Consider the following 18,875-nt stretch of genomic DNA (forward strand, 5'->3'; position numbering starts at 1 on the left):
TTGCACCAAAGTATGAGGCAGCTTCCCATGGCAGGCTAAGGACAGTGCAAAGAAGTGCTAGCTTGGCTGAATAAGGTGGGGTCTGATCTGAAGGCCCTTGGAGGAAAATCTGAACCAGGTTTGGAGGGAAACTCTGTGCAAGCTCTACTACAGGCCAGTGGCTTCCAGAGAGTCTCACTCACTAAGTAGGTATATTGTTGTAAACTTATTTAAGTCTAACTTTCATTCATTACAAATATTATGCACAACTGCTACCAGGTAATTAGCTGACATGAACAAGAGGAAGAGACTCAAACCTCTGGACAGCTATGAATGAGGCACAAAGGAAGGATAGACCTGAATTCTAAATAAATAAAACAAATAAATAAAATAATGTACATAGTAGTTTGCAACAGAAAAAGCAACATCCTGCCTCCTGGGGAAAGAAATAGCAGGCTTTGTTTGCCCCATTTGATTTACTTCTGAGTGAGCTTTCAATTGTGTTTACTCATCAGCTCTTTAAAAAAATGTATCAATCTGCTAAATTATGATCAGACTTTTAGGTAGAGGTCAAGACAGGGTTAGTTAACTAAAGTAATTGACACTAATATTATAATCATCTTTAGTAAGGGAATTGCAGGTGTTGCATATCTAGGTATTTCTCTTATCCTGTGATTAACACTACGGAGCAACAAGGTAATCCAAGTTCATTCCAAAGTTCAGCAAAACTTTTTCTAAAAATAAATAAGATTTTAAAAGTATTTAATGTCAACACCTAAATCATTTATTTTGATACTTGCAACTTTTTTTCCCTTACATATGATACATTCCAAATTTTACAAGTAGTCCATAGATATTAAAGTTGTAGCCGATTTATTACAGGTATTTCTTCCCTGAAACCAAAATCATGTTATATAAATATTTCTGCGGTGAACATAAATACATGCAAAACAAATCAGAAAAGAAAACAGTTTAAGTAAGAATGACTAAATTTACAGAACACAGGATAAATTGTGTACTTTGCTATTTTTTGCAGCCATAATTCCATTAATCCATTCAACTCTCTGCGTCTCAGAAAAATGAGAAAAATGCCTTCGATCAATGTTTTGATTTACCCAGAAAATCTGTCAGTGTAATGAACTGTGGCAGATACCATTTTGTTATTTCTGAAATAGCTATGCCCATGATAAAACTGATTTTTTTCAAAGCAATTTTAACCAAGTTCCTTAGACAGGTGGAATAAAGCAGAAGCAGCAAGCCTTTCAGTAAAAGGAATACTGTTGCAGAAGAAAAAAATTTTATGACATGCACAGCAAGAAGTTGTTATATAACTAAGGAGAGGAAGGGTAGACTGATGGAACTTTAATGCTGATTTTCTTTCTGCAGATTTTGCAGCTTTCTTATAAAAAAGAGTGAGGTGTATATAGGAAGATCAAAGAGCCACTAGAGACAAAAATGTCACATCTAATACCGGCCTTAAGAAATAGGAGTTGATAATTGTTCAGTTTCTCTATTTTGTATTGTCTACATCTTAACTCAAGACTATTTCCAAGCCTGTGGAGAATTGTCCTGTACACTGTAACAAATACAGAATTATTCTGAAACATTAAATCTGTAAAAATGCAAACAATCCAATCAAGCCTATTGTAAATAAAGACAGCAGCCACTGAAAGGATGCTTGTCTGGGCTGAAGAGGAAATCAAACGCAAGCCTTAGTAAAAGAATCACTTTGATTATTAAAACTCAGGACTAGGTAAATAAATTGTTTTAATAACTTACCAAAAACTTAGAAAATCCATAGCCTTAATGCCTTCAATCAGAAAGCATGTCATTTAGAGATTTCTTGTGGGGGGGTCTAACATTGCATTTACTACATACAACTATGCCTTCAGGCACCCACATACCAAGTGCAAAATCTGTGCATATATAGAATATATTTATAAAATATACTATAGACAAACATCTTTACAGAGCTTTAGTCAAATGTCTACTATGTCAAAAAATAAATGTACTTGATGGTACAACTGAAAGAAAATGAACAGGAGCAAACAAATGCTCTATGACTTCATATACAGAGAAAATGGTTCATTTTTGTCTGAGGGTTTCTATTTGAAGATGTGAAATTAGTAAACTGCAACAAGATGTAGGTGGGATTTGCACCTTCAAAGATGGAAGTCAAAAATGAAGAAAAATATGACTTTTAATGTATTGCCATTGCCTTAAGACATCTTCTAAAAGAATGTCAACCCTTTAAATTTGGGAAAACGATCACATTATGAAAAATGAAAGGGCTTCCCCGCTATATTCAAATTGCAAACCACACAATATGTGAAAGGAGTGCAATGCTCCAGAAAAAGCTTTAAATTGAATTGTTTTACTTGTAAACTAGTGTTAGTTTTTTTAGTAAAAAGAAAATCAACTGGAAGGCAAAAAAATCTGTAAGAATATGAATTAAAAAATAAATTTTAGATACACCGAGTTTAAGAGTTATCCACTGATGCAGACAGATACATCCATTTGCTACATTATTTTCATCCTTACTTTATTCCATTGCATGTACACAGTTTAAGTATTAAAACATAGAATAATAAATAAAGTAAACCGGCTCAGATTATTAGCAAAGGGCAAAACACAATCCATAATTGTGCTTAATCTAGTCTCCATTTCAGCAGGTTTTTTCCCCCCTCTTGCAGTTCATTAGAAAAATCAGAGTCAGATTTCCAAGAAGAGTCATTCTTTTGTCCCAGAAACTTAAGTTCATTTGCCCAGGTTCTATACCCCAAGAGGTTTCATGTGAAGGAAGCACAGTGCAAATAATACTACTAGTAAAACCTGCTTACATAGAAAAAAGTTTACATGGTTATTGTAACCAAGAACTTTACAAAATAAATTGGAAAACAATGGTTAAATAGAAGGACTGGAATCGTCTCTTTATTTTCCTCAATTTTTTTTCCCCAATCCCTCTTTTGTTTGAAAAATTTACTGGGTTACAAAAATCATCATAAATAAAGTTCCAGTCTTCAGATGATAACCAATTATAAATGCTGCCAATCAATGCCAACTAGTGTTTGATTTGCTTCTTGTGCGTGTCCAATTTCTTCTGTGATACTGTGCTGTTGCCAGAGTTTTTGAATCTTTTTAAACCGTTCTTTGCACAAGTGTAAGGGATTCCCACGCCTGAAAAAGATTACATTTATTAGGAAACTTACAACTGTGAAGTGTTATAGAGCACTTACACAAAACACTTACATGATCTTTTAACGTTACTGTATGTATAATAATACTTTCAAGGCAATTTTTGCGAGAGTTGATGCCAAAGTAACTTGATCCTGCAGTATTTCGTCTGACCCTCTACAGATACAAAATTTTCATCTTGTGCAATGAGCATCATTAAAAATGACAGCCCTTTACATTTGTGTAGATACATGTCATCTCTTCAAGATGAGAAGAGATATTAACTTAGTTTTGGGCCCTATGCTCCCCCACAGTAGGAGGCATATTGGAGAAAAAAAATATATCTATAAAAGCAGAAGAAATTAAGGTGAGACAATCATGGCATGTGTCTCAACCCCACTATATTTGAGCTATCTGGTTATAGGTGATGTATGTATTATGGCAAACCTGGAGAAAACTGCTTAGGGAAGGCATGTTCCCCTCTGAAGCCAGTGGAAATACAGGATCAAATTGTCAGGAGCAATGAGGCCACTATATGGTTAAATAACACCAGTGGTATAGCACAAGCTTCATTTATCTGACCCCAGTAAAAATGGCCTTGCAGGAGTGTACCAGGCAATGCATGGGCAAATACACTATTTTCCTCACCTCCTGCAAGCATTGTGGACAAAAGGTGACACTGATACAGAAGGGGATGGGGGAACCCACCCTCATGACACACAAAACTTGGCCTGTTTTAGTTCCCTGTGACTGTTAAATGCTGGCATAAGTTACAAGCAGCCCCTGGGCTGGGGGAACAGCAAGTACAAAGCAGCACTAGGATTAGGGCAATGTAAAGGTGAGCTTTAAACAATCTTTGTATGTCACCACCAGCTTACATTTTATGATTCTGACCATTTGCAAGGATCTGGTTCCATTATCTACAAAGCCAGTAATAGTAAATGCTAGTGAACGCCAACCTACCCCCTCCCCCTAAGATTACAGACTTCAGCACAGAAACCAGCATGCAGATCTACTTTAAGTCAACTTGTGACAGGAGGTTTTCATCTGATATAGACATATATACATAATTAACTATATTTAATAAACAAATTGTGCATAAAAAGTAAGATATATATTTGTCAGTAGTATTGTCTATGGAACCTCAGAGATGCTGAGACATTAGTCAAGATTTTACCCTTCAGGAAACCTCTTTATATGAGGCAAATTATTTCTCATCAGATGTTTCTAACGAAGTAAATTTTTTTTTTAAATAATGTTGGTTTCAGACATTACCACTACACACAACTATATTATTGCCCAACTTTAGCAGCTTAGTTTTAACTTATTTAATATATAACTAATCTTATTATATGAACCAACTGCTTTTGAGGGTAAAAAAGTGTTTCAATGAATATTTTAAAACGTTTTAGAAAATGTACCTGAGTCCCTGGTCCGTTTCTCCATAGTCATCAAGATAGGGAGGAGCATAAAAGCAGCCCTTTGTTTTTCCAGCTAAAAATAGCACTTGACATTCTCGTACTCTACACAAAGAGAGAGAAAGAGAGACAGGACATTTTGGTCATTAACTTTATGATGTGATCACATTTCTGGTATTTTCACAAACATTAGCTTCTTGCGACTCTCATGTATCTGTGATTCTGTATAATCTGCACATACTGTGGAATTTAAAATGTACGTACTATCTGAAAATATTTATATCCCTCCTACGCCATGTAATAAAATAGTTCAAACAAAACGATGTTCCACATTTTATCTGTTACAGCATAAATATCAGTGTTCCTGAACTAATTTATTTTGAAGCTACTTAGGAATACTGCAAGAAAATACATCAATTTTGTTTCTCATTAACAAATGTTTATGAAAAACCTGAAACAAATTGTGTGGTCTAATCCTTCAATGTACATGTACTGTTGTGTCAACAGATGTGGCATCAGGTTATAATAATTGTCCCAGTTTTAGTCTTGTGAGATTAATTTAGAGCTAACTTTTACACCAAAGTTATTTTCATGATTTCTGAAAAATAGAAAGTTTACAATGATCATTTCCTTCATTTCCACTGAAATGTTACACAACACATGAGACACATCCTTTTTCTGATCAGCTTTGGACTGTCTAAGAGATCTTATTCCATCAAGGACGAAAGCTCCTAAAAATTCTGAAGTGCAATGCAGATTAAAAAAAAAAAACTCTATTTTTTGTGCAACTATTAACTAACTTCTTTTCTACGAACATAATTGTCCTTACATACAGTGCAATGACAGTCACATTTATGGAAATATTCACTTCATGCCCACGTACAACATGTACCCTATTAAAAAAATTTAGATACAATGAAGTCCTTACCTGAGAAATATACCCACTCCAGAACCACATACATATGTATGTGCAGTACAGGCTCCAACATCTTCCCCTTCTAATTCTGTTTGACAACAGTAACTCTGAGAGCATAGCATGGTCCCACATACAAGGCACAATGTTGGTGCTCTGCTTTTATCACCGCCTGATTTTGGACACCTTTATATAAACAAACAAACAAACATCCATCCATACAGGTAGGTGAATACAGTTAAATCTTTCCTATGGAGTTACAGCTCAGTACTTTAAATGGTAATCAATAGATTCAAATTTATTCTGGAAACTTCTCCAGTTAAATGAAGTTACAGATTCTAAATCCTCCCCCCGCTACACACACGCACACCTCTACTTTATGTTTCACTGAAATAAGTAATGAAGATAAGGCACTTTAGCGGAAAAGACAGCAGTGAACATGTGCCATTTACTTTATGATTTTCTAAATAAATCTTTTCAAGGCTCTCATGCTAGAAGATTTTCCCGTTCATCAAAAGCAACAAACGGCTTTTAAAGCTCACCATCATAACTGCATAAAAAAAAAAAAACTTACGAGAAATTAGATGCTTGATTAATGAGGCAGCTGTAATCATCTGGAAGGTCTATTAATTTGTTAGAGTCTCTTGCATAGCTAAAATGAAACAATCACATGTTTAACAAACAGTGGACACAATCGCTGCAAACTCATATTTCCCCAAGTATTACCTCAGTAACAATCTTATGTAAGGTTTCAGAGTAGCAGCCGTGTCAGTCTGTATCAGCAAAAAGAACAGGAGTACTTGTGGCACTTTAGAGAGTAACAAATTTTTTTGAGCATAAGCTTTTGTGGGCTGCTTATGCTCAAATAAATTTATTAGTCTCTAAGGTGCCACAAGTACTCCTAATCTTATGGAAGTGATCAACACTCAGTTGTCTTCTATATCTTACACCAATCTCCGCATGTATGACAATACATTAAAATGGCATATAGGGGTAAGAAATTTGATATAAAAATTACTGTGAACACACATTTCCTTAAATGTTCTATGATTTAATATAAAATCAGTGCAATAGTTATATGATTACCTGATAAGTATTGGTGGAGGAACCACATTCAGTCCCAGTGCTACGTTAAAGGTCACTAATGAACTTCTAGTGTGCATCAGCAGAGTTTACATAGACCAATTAATGCACAAGTTATTGCGCTTTAGCTATCACACCCTTCCTGAGTGCATTACCTCAAAGCACAGATAACCCCTTACTTGATACTGTTCCATTTGCTGTTTCATAGCACTACTCACAAGCCTTAATTTTCTTCCTCTCTGCCCACGTGAATCGTTAAACAGCCCACTTTTAGCCTGATGTGATAAGCCTCAAACTGATGTACCAAAAAGGAATCCAAAGTCCCACAATTGAAACACACTAGATTTGGCTTGCATGGAGTCATATTTTTGTTATTTCTCCTGGACGGCTCAAGAAAAGCCCTAGAATTATATATTCTTTCATTTGCATACTTTAGACAATTTCATCCTGATACACGATAGGATTATATGAACATTTCTCCTGCTAAGGGATCAGAATATTGTATGCAAGTCTCTGATACAACTAATATTGTTTTGAAAGCAGCCACTCTCCAATTCAAAAACTTCTGCTACAAGGAGTAAATTTGTGTTTCTTTTCTTCATTAACACTGAATATTTATATAATTGGGAAATCATGAGTATTGATGTCAAGACCTTTTTATTTTCCCTCAAAATTCTACACCAGTGGTTCTCAACCTGTGGCCCATTTGCAGCCTAATCAGCACAGAACTGTGGCCCATGTGACATTTTCAGGGCCATACAGGTACAATAAAAGCTTTGCTATCCAGCATGTGGGAGGACTAGGGGGTGCCGCTAAGTCAAAAATTCCAGTTAACTAAGCATTATACTTACCAACTGAGGATGAGGGGAGTTTGGGTGTGGGAGGGGGCTCAGGGCAGGGGGTTGGGGCATGGGAAGGGTTTTGGGATGCCAGGTCTGGGCAGCTCTCACTTTGGGCAGCTCCCCACAAGCAGTGACATGCCCCTGCTGCTCTTAGGTGGAGGCGCAGCCAGGCAGTTCTTGACCAATGGGAGCTGAGGAGTCAGTGCTCGGTGTAGGGGCAGCACATGGAGCCCCCCGGCTGTTCCTCTGCCTAGGAGCAGCAGAAACATGTCGCCGCTTCGAGGGAGCCACACAGAGCCAGGTGGGGAGCCTGTTGGTCCCGCGCCAACTGGACTTTTAATGGATATCAGAAATGCTGGTTTCTACAGCCTTCCAGTTGGTAAAGTGCTGGATAATACAGCTTTTACCGTTGTGTGTGTGTGCGTGTGCGTGTGCGTGTGCGCGTGCGTGTGTGTGGCCCACATAACCCAGAGAGAGCTGTATATGCAGCCCACAATGGTAAATAGGTTGAAAACCACTAGTCTACACAATGTAAGTTTTAATAATGTTAATATCTTCAGAAACAATAAGACAATCTATGAGGTTGTGCAATCTAAGTTCAAGGTTGTACAAGAAGCAGTGCACTGTGACATGCTGAGAGATAAAAGACCTACCACCGGATTAACCATCTGTAACCTGCTTATCTGTTCATGAATAGATAAGGATGAACAACAGAAACAGATGTAAAAAAAATTCCTAACAGTCAAATAAAAAAAACCAAAAACCAAAAAAACCTTTCAACTACTCAATTAGAAAATTATAACTTGCAATTATCTTCATTTTAAAACTGGTAGTCTATCATTTAATCAACTGACTGAATAAATAATGCACAGATTTTTGTCACACTTGGGTATTAATCGAGCATTTTTATGTACAGGCTTAAGAAGAAAAATCATTTTATATGGAACTTAAGAGTAAAAATACATTTTCATGATAGAGTTTTACTGTTTGTTTGTGTGTTAAATTGCTTGAATAGCGAGATACCAATATTTAGCCTCCATTCTGAGTAAATAAACAATCTTCTTTAAAACTACTAGGCATTAAAAACATCCCGAGCTTCATTTAATTGTTTTATGAGTAGAAATACATTTAACAGACCAAACAATTTTGCTTTCAAATCTCTACCTGATTTCAAAGAAAAAAAAGTTTTGTTTCTTAGAGCAGACAATTTAAAAACAATTTTACATATCAGTTGGAGGTTTTTTAATTAAATCAAACTGATATGCTCTAGCTCAACCAGTAGTTATGGGCTTGATTCAGGAACTTCTGAATGAAATTCTATGGCCTGAGTGTTATGCAGGAGGCTAAATGAGATGGATTATAATGATCCATTCTGGATTCACAAAAATCTCTGAATTTAAACAATATTTTACTCTCCCTTAAGTAATTAAATATATCTTGGTTCTTCCTCTAGCTATGCTTCTGAATTGCATTCTGAAGCTGTATTTCTGTAAGTTACTTTACTGGTAGACCAAGTACAGGAAAAATTGCTCCATTTAGTTACCGGAGGTGGAATGAGGTGTAAATAAATAAATTACTTTTCTCCCCCATCCTAAAATCCCTCCATGCTCACCTTATGGCTTGTCTTTTGCCTTCCAGGTACCTTTTTACTTCATTGTCACTACACCAACTTCAAAACAGAAAAAAGATGCCTTTTAGCCTTCATTAGACAGTACTATAGAGGAACAACAACAACAACTTCTAACAAGTAAAAAATATAGTTCTATTTAATATACTTTCCATCACAGCAAACTTCTTCCAAAAACTTCTGTATTTTACAGGTAAGTTTTAAAATACATTCATCTTTCACTTCCAGATATACGTATTACTGGGAAAATACACTAATTTCTGGTGCAGCATACTTTATGTTGGAATTAAAGAAAAAAATTTCATACCTTTCTACTAATGTGTTCATAATTTTGCCATTTTCTTGAAAAAGGCAAATGAGGTTGTTTGGCAGGGATAGATAGCTACATAAATGCTCAAATTGGCTTGCCCCAGTTACTGTAAATGCAGAAAAAGAAGGACAATAAATAGTTGCATTTGGAAGACTTCTCCAACAGTAAAACAAAACAACCCTAACTGCAGATTAAAATTAAGCCTACAATTTTACTAAAACTATTGATGACAAAAGTCAGGGACAGGTCACGGGCAATGAAAAGAAATTCACAGAAAACATGACCTGTCGCTGACTTTTACTAAAAACATCCCTGTCAAAATGGGGAGGGAGGAGGGTCCAGCACCGTGCCCCATGGCATTCAGCAACAGCAAGCTGCAGCCCCCCACCCCTGCCCAGAGGCTGGGGGGGGACCCCTCGCCTCTGAAGGTGCTCGGAGGGATCCCCCATCCCGGGGGCGGCTGGGGAGTTCCGGGGCCCCAATGGCACGGTGGTCTCTGGAAGTCACAAATTCCATGACTTCTGTGACCTCCGCGACATACACGTAGCCTTAATTATAACGCAAAAGAGTGACTCCCCCCCCCCCACTGCACATTAAGATGCAGTGTGAATTTAAGGCTGGTCAGAGGTGCCAGATTGAAAGTCCTGGAGACTGAAGTTCTCTATTTATTCACAAAACAGATATAGCACAAGCAATGGCAGTGCAAATAAGGTTGCCAGTTAGTGCCAGTTAAGGCTTCTGAAATAAGCTCCCTGTTAAGATGTGGTCCAGACTGTGAAAAAATTGGGAAGCCCACCTACGTAAAATGGAACTTCAGGGAAGAATAGAGTGTTTTTCACTTGAAATCTTGCATATAGTCCAATACACTGCAGAGTAGGGACAGGGTCCAGAGTGATCTTGACAAATTGGAGGATTGGGCCAAAAGAAATTTAATGAGGTTTAACAAGGACAAGTGCAGAGTCCTGCACTTAGGAAGGAAGAATCTCATGCACCACTACAGGGTGGGGACCGACTGGCTAAGCAGCAGTTCTGCAGAAAAGGACCCGGGGATTACAGTTAACGAGAAGCTGGATATGAGTCAGCAGTGTGCCATTGCTGCCAAGAAGGCCAATGGAATACTGGGCTCTATTAGCAGGATTATTGCCAGCAGATCGAGGGAAGTGATTATTCCCCTCTCTTCAGCACTGGTGAGGCCACACCTGGAGTAGTGTGTTCAGTTTTGATCCCTTCACTACAGAAGAGATGTGGACAAATTGGAGAGAGTCCAGCAGAGGGCAACGAAAATGATTAGGGGACTGGGGTACATGACACACGAGGACAGGCTGAGGGAACTGGGGTCATTTAGTCTGCAGAAGAGAAGAGTGAGGAGAGATTTGATAACAACCTTCAACTACCTGAAGGGGGGGTTCCAAAGAAGATGGAGCTAGGCTGTTCTCAGTGGTGGCAGATGACATAACAAGAAGCAATGGTCTCAAGTTGCAGTGGGGGAGGTCCAGATTGGATATTAGGAAAAACTATTTCACTAGGAGTGTGGTGAAGCACTAGAAGGGTTACCTGGGGAGGTGGTGGAATTTCCATCCTTAGAAGTTTTTAAGGTCTGGCTTGACAAAGCCCTGGCTGGCATGATTTAGTTGGTGTTGGTCCTGCTTTCAGCAGGGGATTGGACTAGACCTCCTGAGGTCTCTGCTAACCCTAATATTCTATTATTCTACGAAAACTATCCTTTACTCCTTTTAACATTTTGTTGAGGAGCCATAACTCAAGGAAATGTTACACAGCAAGAGCTAGTCTTGATAACAGCCTATATGAAAAAAAACACTGACTTTAATTTTAGTTCAGAACTAAAAATATCAAATAATTCAATTTTAAATATGGGGAACTTAGAGTAGTGTGTGTTCATATGTGCCTTTTCTTTTTGATTATGACTATCACCTCCAGACTTGTATTTAAGCCCTATCTGAACCATAGCAGCAACTGAGCTACGATTGTTGCTATCATGAATTCAACTGTAGTGTAGACATAGTGTAACACTCTCACATTTGAAGGTTAATTGAAAATTAAGGGCCTGCTGTTAATCTCATTGAAGTCAAAGGGAGTAGGAGCAGGTCTCGTACGAGAAGAACGCTGAAGGTAATAAAGACGAGATGTCAAACAAGCAATGAGCCTTTATTTCTTTTTAACCACTAGAATATCAATTTCATGTTCTATATTACTTTGAAACATAAAGATACAACAGTGCAAAATTGTTTGGATTTTGCCTATTTTTAAATTAAAAAGTGACTATTTAAAAACTAAAAAAACCTTTTCTGTTGCTTTACAGGTTTGTGCAGATATAGTTCTGAATCATTAATAAGTCAGCATGTATTAATTTCAGCTACTACAGAAAGTAAAGTTTAATGTGGTTTATTTTCGTTAGCATTTAAATCATTTTTCTCCATGCCATTTCTAGCAATAAATGGACATTACCTTGAATTTCTGATGGTGCTGGGACTCCATTTAAATAATGGAAAAACAAAGCAGAGCATCTCAGGAAAGGCATAATTCCAGCTTTTATACTCCTGCACAGATGCCAGCCTGAGGACATTTCTTTCAAGGCACTTAAAACAGAAGGAATAAAATTACTCTGTGCGTGCGTGCGTGCAACATGTTATGACTAAATTAAGAAAACAGAGCTAATGCAAAGCTGCCGGGCTAAATAACAGTATGTTTAATAAAAGTTAGGCCATACTTCATATTGAGCAGTTTTTTACTTTGGCTGAAACAAAAGTCAGGTAAAGAGAGAGTGTTTACTTTGAAGCTAACACTAATGGGAAGATAAATATTTATGAATCTCTAATTTAAATAGATAACAATCAGGAATCAGAAATTTGGGAGAGGCTGAGTGGCTAAAAAGTAAATACATTCTTGGAACTCAGGTGCAACCTATCAAGGTTTATTTACAATTGCCAAATGGCTGATCAAAATTATTCTACAGTACAGTATTACTGAACTCTAAGGAGATAAATTACAGAAATTTTCTGATTCGTCATGTGACTTTTTCCAGTCAATCATGAACCAGGATTAGTTGGTAGCACACAAGGAGCAAGAACTTTTGAATTTAAAATATGATTCCCTTAACAGCATCAGTACATCAAATTCACCCTTTATATGGTATTACAGATTGGTGGTGGGAGCAGGAGAGAAACAATGGTTGTGTAAATTAGAGACAATCATTTTACCTTCCTGTATGCTGACAAAGAAATTTATACAAAGTAAGCACTGCTACTTCTTCTTCACCATTAGGGTTTTCTTGGTCCATGCCATTTTCTTCTGAAGAGCAACGAAAAAATAAATCAGGTACAATTCTAAACCTAGAAATCACTTATTTTTAACTGACAAATCTTTTTTAGAAATAGTTGAGAGAGAGGAGGTGAAACTCTGAATACCACAGGTGTTTATAAAAGAAGCATTAAAGACCCGGCTATATTATCAACAGTATCAAACATCTAAAATAATGACATCAACCAAATTTTGACAAGAAGGCCAAGAACAAACAAGTGAAATGCTCCATTAGAAAACAAGGAAAAGATGGTTTTGTCTCCTCCCAGGGATCAGGTCTGGCTGCCAATGTCACACAGAATAGATCTTTTTGCACAATATACCATACCAAAAGTTTAACCCGGCCTATGCCATAAACTTTTGCCAGCACAGTTATGCTGGTGGGGGTGTGGTTTGTGATCAATTGAGTATGCTTTTAATTAGCATTAAGGGTACTTTGTTGGTACGAAATAGCAGCATAGCTATACTTTCAAGTGTAGACCTGGCCTTAGTGTTCATTTTAAAAAAAATTGATAATGTAACAAAAGAGGAGGTATTACCTGTTGATGAAGTAAGTAAAATTTGTACTATGTGTGCCATTGTGACAAGATGGAAGATGTGAAGATCTCCAGTGCCAAGACTAACCCCTGAAAAATCCTGACAGTATATGGCAGGAAAAGAGAGCACCAAGCTTACCTGTAATAGAGAAAAACAGAAAGTTTAAGAGAATGAATGTCTTCCCCTTTTCTGCCACAGCCTCAAGAATCAGTCAGTTTTTTCTTGAAGTTATCCTTTGTGCTGCAGTACATTCGATGGGACTAATTTTAACACCAGTTAAACCATTCATTCACGTGACATAGGGATAACTATCAAATAATGCAGGGTTCCCTGCCTTCCCCCCTCCCAAGTCGGGGAATAAACTGTAATATCGAAAAAATTATTAAAATCTAAACATCTGTGAGAAGGACTCCTAACTTGCTGTATTTTTTCCTCAAAACTCTTGTGGTTATGAAGAAAATATATAACTGTAGCTTTGACATATAAAAGATGCCTAAGAATACATCTACATTGCAAAAAGCCCTGCAGTGTGAGTCTCAGAGCCTGAGTCAACTGACTCGAGCTTAGAATACAGGGCTAAAAGTAGCAGTGTAGATGTTCCTGCTTGGTCTGGAGCCTGGGCTCTGAAACACAGTTTGGATCTCAGAGTTGAGCTCCAGCCTGAGCAGGAATATCTATGCTGCAATTTTTAGCCCCACAGAGTCATGGGGCTCACACTGTCTCAGTTTACGCAGGTTTTGAGACTCACTGCCCCATGTTTTTTTTTTTTGCAGTGTAGATGTAACCTATGGGATCAAAGGTGTAGGTGTGTTCATTATGAAAAACTTACCAATAAATGAAACATGTCAATATCAAGAATGCATGGAAGATTTCCACTTTTTTCATTAGGCACCAGTGCTGAATATATAAAAAACAAAAAAATGTATTAATTACACAACAAACAATCGGCACTGATTTTTGCTACAGAATAGACTACAGTTATTTTAATTGTGTGTTAATGTTTTAAGTATCTACTGACAAGTTCTTTCAGTTTTTGGCTAGCAATAAATTAATTCGAGAACTTGTGCACACTACTAGAGCAGGTCCTATTCTAGTTTCCAAACTTTATATTTCACTGAAATGAGATAACAAAACAATTTGCATAAAACTGTATAGTACACTGTTCTCTGATTTTCTTTTGGTTACAGCTGGGACTGCAATAGAAAATGTGGTGGTACTCTCCCAAGCGAGTCACCAAAATGAGACACTGTTGATTATGCAGACATTTAAAATATGATTATGCAGCTCTCTGAACTCTGCTCGGTTTTTTGAGCCTGGTTCCCCGCTCTGGGCTTCAATATGTTCATAATCTCTACAGAGCTCTTTGGGGTTGGCTCCTTCTTAACGAGGGAAAAATAAATAAGTGGTGGTATCTCCACTTACGGCACCAAAAATGAGACCTCACTCTCAGAAATCATGTAGATCTGTGAATCTTCTCCCCTATTTTATAAGACAAATTGATTACGATGCTAAAATTTAAATTAACTCAGAAGCCCAGTGATGACAACACCTCGCTGAGATGAATGGGGGAAAGTGACACCTCTCAGAGCTATTGGTTCCAGCTGAGATCACATTTTTGAGATTGTCTGTGCTACAGATTCACTTAAAAAAACAAACTGCTTTGATTCTGGAAAATAAGATAGCAGCTGATATGTATATGGCTGTGAGTCAGCTTAATATGAGCCTTGGTTTAAACCCCTGCTTTGGCACTAGTGATTCCCATAGTTTTAAACTTTACTTTAAATAAATGTAACCAGTGGAATAATAATGCTACTAACAAAACAGTATGATTTTTTTAGTGTACCAAATGCAAATTTAAGCTGAGAATAGCAAACATACAGTAAATATAAATCAAGCACCCCATGCAATAATAGATCACCACCCATTTTGCATGGAGAGTACCTCCATTTAAAAGCAAAACAAAAAACCAACCTTCTTTAAGATACAACCATCTATTATTTAAAGCAATATCCAAAGAACAATATCACAAAGCATTCCCTCTGAACATCGTTACCCCAAATAGTAAAACCCAGATGAAGAGCACAAAAATTTTAGCCACAAACCGTACAGTAATGTAAGCCACCACACTTGAGAATATTTTTATGTTGACAATTGCAAATACTCCAACTGAAGAGGAGATTTACTGTTTCCAGAGCACTAAATCTTCCCTTAATAACTGAAGAATACTTGGGCAAATTTAAAGAGCTATTGTTATTTGAGAACAATTTACTACTGTGATGATTCCAATGCCTTCAGATTATAAGTGCTACTGTTTTGGTAAATTCAACATAAACCTATATAATAGTTTTTATATTTTTTTAATTTCTATCAGAGATTTAGTACTGCAAGTACTTTTTTGGCTGTAGTACTGCAGATGTCAGCAACTGATCCACTTCTATTGATTCTATCAATAACTTCAGCGTATATATGAATCTCAGCATTGTCTGAAAATAGCACTTTTTGTATAGTGCAGCCCCTACAAGCCATCCCATCTAATAACCTTGTGTTAAAGCAATTGTTGCATTACTGATTATTATTACTGTCACTTATCTCAACTTACAAGGACTTAAGTAACTTGAAGAAAAAAAAGGAGAGTTAAAGTAATAGTGCTTTAACTTTTAAGTTGGGGTTCTACTGATATCCACATTACTTAATTCTTGACAGTGTTCTTTTCATGAAGAAATATATTGGTTATAGCATACATGTATTTATATAAAGGGATAGATATTGGCCTGATTTTCAAAGGTGCTGAGCAGCACAACCGCTAATAATCAGGCCAATATATCTGTATTTATTATATTCTATTTCAGATGACCTAGATCTCAAGTGTTAGGATGTCTAAGACTGTTCATCTATTTCTACAAACATTTCAAACTTAGGGCTTTTTTGATATTTTCATTCAAATAGTCTTCAAGTTAACACAATGTAATTACATTATTTATTTTTTTTCAGTCAGTATCACAAGCTATGCTTTACAATGACTCAAACTAAAACACCCCTGAGTTCTAAGTCGAAGAAATCTCAACATTATTGATACAAATTACTTAAAATATTGTTAATAATAGTTCAGAAAAAACACCATCAGGCCATTCCTCAACAGGGATTCTGAACTTTATTTTCCTGAAGTGTATTTTTGAAATTTGATACTTGCATTCACAGTAACAATAAGTTCGCCAGAAATAAGTGTTCTTATAAAATTAAATGTTAAATCATGTAAATGTTAGATAAAAAATGATGTTTGCAAGTCTCACAGCTTTTAAAGTTTCTTCAGGGTTTTATCTTATATAGTTTTTCAGATAATCATATTGCTCGCTGTAAGCTAATTTTTTTGTCCAACTTTTCCAGTGGCTGTACTTATTATGCAAAATTAATTAGTATAATGTATTGAACTTACATGCAAAGAGCCTACAAAAGTGACCCTGTACTGACGACAGAGATGAAATTGTCCAGTGTGCTGCTGCAAATCTTGTTAATGAAGTAAGGCAGTCATCCTAAAATACAAAACAAAACAACAACAAAAAAACCCCAACTAAATGTCATAATTAAACTCTTCAAGATGGAATAAAACCATGCCTTTATGACTCTGTATAGTATATCACTCTAGTTAGGTAGCTATAGTCTTTACCACATAATTTTGAGAGAGACAGATGATGCCAAAAATTCCATGTAATAAAGATATCAGTGTGCGTGTGTAAAAACAGATTTACAGAACACAGTTACAATCTCAAAGCTCCTTGCTTTGGCTGTCATTATGAGATAAACCCAATCTATTAGCATTTCATGAAGAACAAACAATTTAATTATATTTTACATTTGTTTAATAAAATAAAAATATATGGAGATATACTTATCTCCTAGAGCTGAGAGGGACCGTAAAGGGTCATTGAGTCCAGCCCCCTGCCTTCATTAGCAGGACCAAGTACTGCCTTTGCCCCAGATCCCTAAGTTACCCCTCAAGGATTGAACTCACAACCCTGGGTGTAGCAGGCCAATGCTTAAACCACTGAGCTATCCTTCCCGTTTCAAGTTAAATATATCAGATATTGATAGAGAAAAGGGTGGAACCTAAGTTAAAATGAAACTCTCCAATAATTTCAGGCTACAATTTTGACACTCTAGATTAAAAAAAAGACAACCCAGTGATTCAGAACTGAAGATGCTATTTGATCTTACCTGTCGGCAAGGTAAATGACCAAATAATGGTTTATCTTCATCAGCTAAAATTCGTTCTGCAGAAGTAAAAAAAAAAAAAGTTTCAGTGCTGTAAATCTAAATAAATCTGAAAGCCTCTTGTCAATACACAATAGTTGTTACTAAAAACAAAATGTTACCTATAGTCTGTATTGTGTAAGCACAGCTACCCCAGCACATTATGGGTACACGCAGATCTTCTTCATTGGGATGCACCTTCAGTCCTACTTTATATGTTGCAGTACCAAATGTTGTTAGCATCTCTTTAATGCTTTCAGAATAAAGACTCCTGAAATGAGAGAGAGAGACTGGCATTAAAAGTCTATTCTGACAATAGGCAAATTAAATATCAAGTGGAAGCATAATATCTGAATGCTCTGATTTATACAAAGTTGACAGATCTTTTGGACCATATCCTGCTTACCTGACTCAAGCAAGTAGTCTACTAACTAAATAGTCCTGTTTCTGTGAATACTGGAAGAAGGATTTGGCATTTTAATGCTATTTTAAACAGTCTGGGCCATGCACTGCAGTAATCAATTTTTTGGTTGTCTGGATTAGACTGGAATTTTACATATTTGAACAGCACTATCCAGACTCTGTCCTCAACACAATTGGGTAGAATATAGTTAAGATTATAATGGGAGGAATATGTGCCAATTTGAGGGCAGAATCTTTAATTTACTTTCCCATTAAAAAAGGAGACTTGTTAGATAGGTATAATTCTTTCCAGATATGTAGATCCTATGAATTACATTTCAATATATTAATGTGCTCACAACTTTGCACTTTTAAAAAAAAATTATTTGGAGAGTTCTAAAGTATGACTTGATTAGAAATTCACAACTATTATAAAATCAAGTTTAACCTCGACCATGAAGTTATATGTGTCCGATTATGTATCCATGAGTTTCTGTGTGTGCCCAGGTCTACACAAACAATACCAATCACTGAAATAAGGAGCAGTAAGAGTATTAGAATCTGGTTCAGACGCAATAGTAAGGCCTTGATTTACGAGGTTTTTCTTTTTTTTTTGCATATTTTCAGTTATGCACGGTCAATTAATTGTGACTCTATTTTTGTACATGATATGGTTCACTTTTACACGGTGCAGCATGGTCGCCAACATGCTTGAATCTGTGGCGTAGGTCTGTCCCGACACTAGCGTGGGCTCTGACTTTGCATGGGTGGGCAATGACGAGGGTAGCACAGGGATGAGGCACCTCCCCTCACCCCTCCAGCCGGCCTTGCACTAGGCCATGGAAACTCTGGCCAGGGGTCCCCCAGCCCCAGGCATGGGGTTGGGGCACAAGGGCTTGCCCCGCTCCACCCGCCCGGCGCACCTGCCAGGGAGCAGAGTCCGGGCTTGCCCTGCTCCGCCCGGCGCTCCTGCTGGGGAGTGGGGTTGGAGCACCAGGGCTTGCCCCATTCCACCCACCCGGCA

At 37.0% G+C, this 18,875-nt stretch overlaps 1 protein-coding gene across 2 annotated transcripts in view; it reads right to left on the minus strand.

The window, feature by feature from the left end:
* Nucleotides 1-740: 740 nt before the first annotated feature.
* Nucleotides 741-18,875, minus strand: part of UBR2 (ubiquitin protein ligase E3 component n-recognin 2) — a 106,349-nt gene continuing 88,214 nt past the window's right edge. For both annotated transcript variants that reach the window (XM_050951723.1, XM_050951724.1), the window contains exons 35-47: nt 17,572-17,720; nt 17,414-17,469; nt 16,635-16,731; nt 14,031-14,098; nt 13,204-13,339; nt 12,565-12,655; nt 11,813-11,943; nt 9,344-9,452; nt 9,022-9,078; nt 6,059-6,136; nt 5,500-5,670; nt 4,575-4,676; nt 741-3,156 (exon numbers count right to left, since the gene is read on the minus strand). In XM_050951723.1, coding sequence (XP_050807680.1) covers nt 3,015-3,156; nt 4,575-4,676; nt 5,500-5,670; nt 6,059-6,136; nt 9,022-9,078; nt 9,344-9,452; nt 11,813-11,943; nt 12,565-12,655; nt 13,204-13,339; nt 14,031-14,098; nt 16,635-16,731; nt 17,414-17,469; nt 17,572-17,720 — 1,387 coding nt within the window. In that variant the 3' untranslated portion in view covers nt 741-3,014. The remainder of the gene's footprint in view (nt 3,157-4,574; nt 4,677-5,499; nt 5,671-6,058; nt 6,137-9,021; nt 9,079-9,343; nt 9,453-11,812; nt 11,944-12,564; nt 12,656-13,203; nt 13,340-14,030; nt 14,099-16,634; nt 16,732-17,413; nt 17,470-17,571; nt 17,721-18,875) is intronic.

Source organism: Gopherus flavomarginatus, chromosome 4 (assembly GCF_025201925.1).
Source record: "Gopherus flavomarginatus isolate rGopFla2 chromosome 4, rGopFla2.mat.asm, whole genome shotgun sequence".
In the NCBI taxonomy this organism is placed as follows: domain Eukaryota; kingdom Metazoa; phylum Chordata; order Testudines; family Testudinidae; genus Gopherus; species Gopherus flavomarginatus.